General features: G+C 39.6%; 1 protein-coding gene across 1 annotated transcript; it reads left to right on the top strand.

Moving 5' to 3' along the window:
* Positions 1 to 196: 196 nt before the first annotated feature.
* On the top strand, positions 197 to 3,497 carry K444DRAFT_620457 (uncharacterized protein). Its single transcript, XM_024881711.1, has 5 exons — positions 197 to 652; positions 701 to 1,476; positions 1,533 to 2,229; positions 2,316 to 2,803; positions 2,855 to 3,497. Exons 1-5 carry the CDS (start codon positions 370 to 372, stop codon positions 3,110 to 3,112), a joined length of 2,502 nt encoding a protein of 833 aa, XP_024728237.1. The 5' UTR covers positions 197 to 369; the 3' UTR covers positions 3,113 to 3,497.
* The last annotated feature ends 3,018 nt before the right edge of the window (positions 3,498 to 6,515 follow it).

Below are 6,515 nucleotides of genomic sequence, written 5' to 3' on the forward strand. Positions count from 1 at the left end.
TCTCCCGATACTCTCTCATAAAACCTTCCTCCGAGATGTGGGTTTTGCAACCGGTATCTTCCATGACGCTCTTAATTAATCAAGTATAAGGTACCTGGATTTGAGCTTATTTCCTTGCTAAATACAAGTCACTAATTCTCTTCTGCAGGGCTACACTAGTACAAACTACCTTATTTACGATTCTAGTAATAATAATGGCTTTAGAAGGCATTAGGAAACTAATTTCGGTATTAAAGATCAAGTTTTAATAGGAGTTATAATAGTTATTCAGGAAGAATCAAAAATCGCGTTTTTTGGGTTGGGCGGAAAGTAGGTTTGGGCGGTTTGGGGGTGAACCCTTCTAGGCCAATAGGCACACAACTTCACGCGATGCCAGGCCCGTCTATTCTTGGATGGACGCGGATGTCAGAAAGCTGCCTAGCTCCAGATACCACCAACAAACCTACAAATCTGCTCAGCACCCCCTCAATTTTCGCAGCCTTCGACCTTAAACTTCTTCTGACGAGGATTCGTCTGAGGGAGACTTCGATGAGTCAATACTCTACGAAGACAGAAGTACGCTCCGTCGCGAAACTCAACCCACGGGTTATAGCAAAGGCTATGTGCCAGAGTGGGGACCCGCAGAGGCATTCAGAGAGTTTACGCAAAATTGGTGAACCTCGTATTCCAGTTTCATTTTCCATCAACTGACCGTCTGTAGGAAGGATGCAATTATCGAAACAAACCAATTCAGACAGACCCAATGTCAGGTCGTCGTTAAAGGATTCGATTCGGACAACATCTACACAGCCCCGGGTTCGATATGAAGCATCCAACTTTTACTGGGCTTTCAAGTTCGGTGGGCATAGGAAAAGGCAGCTTTACTGTTCGCTGGCACCTATGGCCGAAAACAAGATCAAGAAGTTGAGGGAGAGACAAAAAAAGAGAATGGCTGCTGGAGCGACTAGAGAGCTGCAATCGAACATATGGGAAGATATGACCGTGAAGATTGGCCTGATCCAAGGAATTGGGGAGAAAGTTAAAAAGGAAGATTTCCTGAGCTGGGTCGCCGTCTCACTCGACCTAGATCAACCCTCCAAAACAATCGAAACACGACATGGATGTCTGATTCTCGACGAGGAGTTTGCTGGGAGGATCTATCTCAAAAGCCTTTTGCTAAAAGGAAAGAGTTTCGAGAAACCATTGAAGTTCGGGTATAACTTTTATCGTGGGTCAGTGGAACGTGACCGGACGAGCTTGAAGAAAACCGGCCAGGAAGCTAGAATTCTGGCTGAGATCTGGGCGGACGCCATCCGTCTTCATGAACGGGACACAATTGATAAGTATGTCGAACTCTTGCGAGAAGACGAGACTGCCGATGTCAACAAAGTCGAAGAGTTCATTTCTGAATTTACAGCAAAGAAGGTCTGGTCACGGCTTTTAGAACAGGATCCCGAACGTGGTTGCTTCTATCACGACACTCGCAATGGAGACAAGGTACGTACCCTCCCATATCTGGCCCTCCACACTCTAATTATTGTGTTCAATCGTAGGATGCCGAGATCATCAGAAATAGTCTGAAGAGGGAGCCCATACAACTGCCTACACCTCTCTGGGAATCACTCAGAAAATTCAAGATTGTCAGAGCGCCGAGAGAACAGCAGTGTCACTTGCTTCACAATGCGCCAGTCGCCGAGGACAACCGAAGTCCATATTCTGCCGGGGTGTGGAGAGCTTTGAGAGCGGCCCTAGCTTTGGATGTAAAGACCAAAGACTTGAAAGTGGTGTTCAAAAACGGCGCCACAACCGACTTCGATTTGATTCTCTTCGAGTCAACTTTGGAGATCAACAATAAATGGCTCGATTTTAAGCAAAGTCATTCGAAGACTGCCTGCTGGCTTTCTCGACAATCGAATGACGAGTCGTCCACCATGTCCCACTTTTCGTGCGATCACATTGCCTTAACTTTATATGAGCTTGTATTAGAAGAGGTGATGAAAGACCCAGGGTTCGCGCACCGAGAATCGAGTGAATCAAAGGCGACTCTGTGTCAGAAGGTGTCCGAAAACCTCCGTCATATGCCAATGATGATAGAGACTTGCCTGGGTGGCCCTGGTGAGATCATCGTCTCGTGGATTGGCAGGGATGGCGGAATGGTTTCTCGAGTTTATGGTTTGAATCCTAAACTTGAAATTACATTGCACCAAGAGAGCTCTTGCGCGCTCAAGAGAGGCGACTTGCTGAGATCGAGTAAGTAGCTTCCCACATCCTTCAACTTTGGGTCGAGAATATTCCAAGGTCTGTATTATCCTACCGATGCTAAATTGAGCTTTCAGATCCCGAACCTGCAACTCCCTCTGTCGAAGTTAATCCTCTCGGAAGTCCCAGATGTGGCTGCCCGTCTATGGTCGTACCTCAAAAAGACTTGAAAGTTACTTTCCCTGGCCTTGATCCTCAAGAGGAATACTTTCCCATGATTTCTCGAGAAGATCCTCAAGCATTCTTTGGTCTAGCCCCGAAAAGCCTTCAGCCAAGAGCGCCATTATCCAAATCACTGAGTATACAAACAAGAGTTGAACAATCAATCAACAGTGCTCTTAGAAGAAATTCGCCTCCTAATGTGGAAATTGACAATGGCAACCTGTATGACGCCGATAATTCAGATGGAGAGATTATGCAATTGGACTCTCCAATCCCACGCCCTTCCAGTCGGAGCTCGGTCAGTGGTCCTGAGAATCAGACAAACGATGTTCTCAGGAACACACCTCCCCGAACTATTGCCCCATATCGAGCTCAGATGAGAGAAGAGCTCCAGGATCTTCGAGTAAGTCACGTTCCTCATCCATCTCGACATAACTGACTCAAGCTTCCCAAGACGGAAACCAAGTCTCAGCAGCAGCAACTAGCAGTCAAAGACCAAGAGATAGCAAAATTAGCCGCTGATCTTGAATCTAAGACCCAGCAACTCGCAAGGAGTGAAACGATTATTCTAAGATTGAGAGAAGAGATCCGAAACGCCGAGAGAGATCTCGAAGCCGCCAACGCACGCATCGAGGATCTCACTATCAAAGACCAAGGCGCCACCGGCTCGATCGAAGCTCTACGGGTAAAGATCCAGGAATCACAAGAGTGAAACGTGAGAGGGACGGAAATCGAGATTTGAAACCAGGTACCTTGGGGCGGGATCCCAAAAGACCCAGGAATATTATCACGACTGGAGAGGATGGCCCTGTTGACTTGACCAGCGATAGAAATGTGGGCAACTCGGCATCGTCTACTTCAGGGGCGTAAATTGGGATGGGAATTTGTTTTTTTGGTGCGTGGGAGGGGCGTTGATATCTGGTACACATGGAAAACGGGGTTGGTGGGATTTCAGCAGATCGGGTTTTTGGTGGAAAGGCGTTTGTGAGCGAGTCGCCCTCCCTCGGCATATACTGTCAATGCGCAAGCAGATATAATTTATCATGTAAGGAATTATACTTTTGTGTGCGAAACGAGAACACTTATCACTACCAAAGCGTTTCAATGAATAGTTTTTGAACTTTTATATTTCCCTACTTGCAGCAATTTTTCCTTCTTCTAGAGCGTCATCCTTTCTTCCTCTGCAGACACGCCCTAGCAAGAGAGGGATGGCCACGATTTCTTACCCATGGAGGCGGCGACAACGACATATGGGTGGACGAAAAGAGGAAGTATGAACGACGATTCGGTGGTGGAAGGCCTCCACCGGGCGAGCCGGCAGCTTCGTGACCAGTGGATGTCGGAAAGTGTAGCCCGCGCAGCGGTGCGGGCATCCCGGGAATCTGAGCGTATGGCAGATGTCCAAAACAAGGACTTTTCCCTGGCAATAGAATAATCACGCTCAAGTGAAAGGATAGCGAGAGACCCGAGAACGGCCGAGCTATACGAGGACCCGCCACTGTATTGGGTTCCATATGTTCATTTCGGGATCTAGAAGACGTCGGTCGATGCCAATAATCGTCTCTATAGCCTGGATGGTAATCTTGGGTGGGGTGGGTGCTTGAAGGAGGGATCTAGATTATCGGCCCTTGGAGTTCAGAGTTTGCCTTGCTTTGGAGCCTAGGGAGGGTGAGAAGAGGGAGCTGAGCTAAGTTCATACTCGTATCTCAACCAATCCGACTAACTTAAGAGGAATGATCGCAGTCGCAAATACTCAAGAGCATCGACTCCAAAGTAAGAGATCGAGAGCTCTGGCTTTAAGCCAGCTATATCGTTAAAGTGTTTAGGTGCGGCGAAGCCGACAGAGGATTTTGGGTGGTCTAGACAAGATAAGTAGAGAATATATAGTAAGATACGAAGCGGCCGATCAAGGGGAAGGGTTAGGATAAGATTAAAGAGGAAGATAGTCGAGTAGTAGGGGGGGCACGACTTTTATAGACGTTCGAGATATTAAAAGCGGCGGCTGGTCCGTGGGTATACCTTGCCCGATGCGGCGGGCGCCAAACCCGGGAGGGCAAACACTGTTACGGGTACGGCATTCAGGTCTTGGAAAGCAAGGTAGAAGGTCCCTTACGAAGACGATTCAAAGCTAAGGAAGGGAAAACTAGAATACAGGAGGCTGCGAGGGAGTATATGCACCCCACAGTATGCTAGTCCCGAAGGGGCTTAGCCTTCTAAATATCTCCAGTGCATTCCAAGCATACCTCCCTAGCGAGGCGGCCGCATCACGTGCGTCTAGGAGGCATCTGGGAATCGTAACATTACCCCCCCTTCGGAATAAGGTTGTCCCCGAGCTTCGTAAAAGCCATTAATCCATCCAATTTCGTACTATTCTCCTTTCCAAAATAAACTAGCATCTCGGATATAGGCATTATATATAAAAGGCCGGTGCCTTTACTATATAACTTAGAGGGATTTATTATTATTTCTATATAATTCTAGGCAAGTATTATTTTTTATATAATCTAGCTAATATTATAGGTTTTATAGAGGTTCTAATATATTAATATTATTATTATAGAAACTCTCTAAAACCAGGAGGCTATTACTTAGTACTAAAGCTAAATACTATACTAGATCCTTATCCTAATTAACTTACTAAATTCTATACTTTAGCTTATTTCTTACTAGCTTAATTATAATAATCTATTTAATACTATACTTTTATTTACTATTCTCTAGTATTAATAGGAGCGGTTCCGGATTTGCTTGGCCTAATAAAGAATTCTGGAAGTTTTTTTATAGCTTTTCTATATAGAAAACTAAATATATCTTTATAATTTCTAATAGTTTTAGGAGAAATAAATAGTTATATTATTCTAGAATCTTAAATAGATCCTCTATTTGATTTCCTAGCTTCTGGTTTAAATAATATAATATAGTAGGCTATATTCTTTAAAAATTATATTATTTTAGTAGTTTTAAGGTTTAGGTTATATAATAAAAACTGCGGCCTTTTATATATAACTTATAGAAATCATATAAGAAAGCTAGTTTTTCTATAGTTCTAGAGAATAATCTTTTATAAATATTTAATTAATTAAGCTTTTATATATTATATACTATTTATACTTTACTATTTATATTTTACTATTTATATTTTATTATTTATATTTTACTATTTATACTTTTAATTTATTAATTTATTATTAAGTTATATTTTATACTCTAATATATTTTATATAGGTTTTTATTTTATTATAGTTTCTCTCTTATATATTTTATAGTAAGTAATATAAAGAAAATAGAAATTTTATAATTAAGGTAATATTTTTATAAAGTTCTAAGAAATATTTATAAGACAAATTATTAGCTTAGTAAGTTAGGAGAAAAAAAGGCTATTATAATATCTTAAGCCTAAGGCTAAAATATTAAGAATATATAAGTATTAATTTTAGTATTTTATATTAATTTCTAATATATCTAATAACTTAGATATGAGTTAGCTATAAGATATAATTACTAGTATAATATATAAAAGTAGTAAAAATAGAAGCTAATTATAAAAAAAAAGAATTAAAGAAAATAAAATAAGAAATATTATATTAAAATAATATAAGTTAGATCTTAGTTAGAAATAAACTTTAGTACTCGGAAATAAAGTTATACTATTAATTTATATATTATTTTTAGTTATAATAAAGACTAGAATAAAGATAATATTAGTTTTAGTAAAAAAGCTTATTTCTAAATCCGAAAAAGATATCTAAAAAAGAAAATATCCTTAATTTTAAGTAAAATAATAAATAGAAATCAGAAATAAAAATTAAAAAGAAATTAGAAATAAGAAAATATATAAATAATTTAGAGAAACTTCTAGAGAAAAAAAAGAATACTAAATAAAAAAATAAAAAAGAATTTAAAAAAGTTAGAAAAGTTAGAAAAATTATATTTATTATTTTTATTATTATTTTTATTATTATTTTTATTATTATTTTTATTATTATTTTTATTATTATTTTTATTATTATTTTTAATAATATTATTAAATATATCTAGTTTAGTAAAATTAAAAAAAATACTATAAGTATTAAGCTAAAGAAATAGAAAAGAAAATATAAATAATAAGAATAAAA

The sequence above is a fragment of the Hyaloscypha bicolor genome (assembly GCF_002865645.1).
Source record: "Hyaloscypha bicolor E unplaced genomic scaffold K444scaffold_182, whole genome shotgun sequence".
NCBI lineage: Eukaryota > Fungi > Ascomycota > Leotiomycetes > Helotiales > Hyaloscyphaceae > Hyaloscypha > Hyaloscypha bicolor.

Bases quoted from the DNA above. Each gene is read 5' to 3' on its own strand.
- K444DRAFT_620457 (XM_024881711.1), top strand. From the start codon at position 370: ATGCCAGGCCCGTCTATTCTTGGATGGACGCGGATGTCAGAAAGCTGC. The intron at 1,477-1,532 runs GTACGTACCCTC...GTTCAATCGTAG, and splicing joins ACACTCGCAATGGAGACAAG to GATGCCGAGATCATCAGAAA. The intron at 2,230-2,315 runs GTAAGTAGCTTC...TTGAGCTTTCAG, and splicing joins AGGCGACTTGCTGAGATCGA to ATCCCGAACCTGCAACTCCC.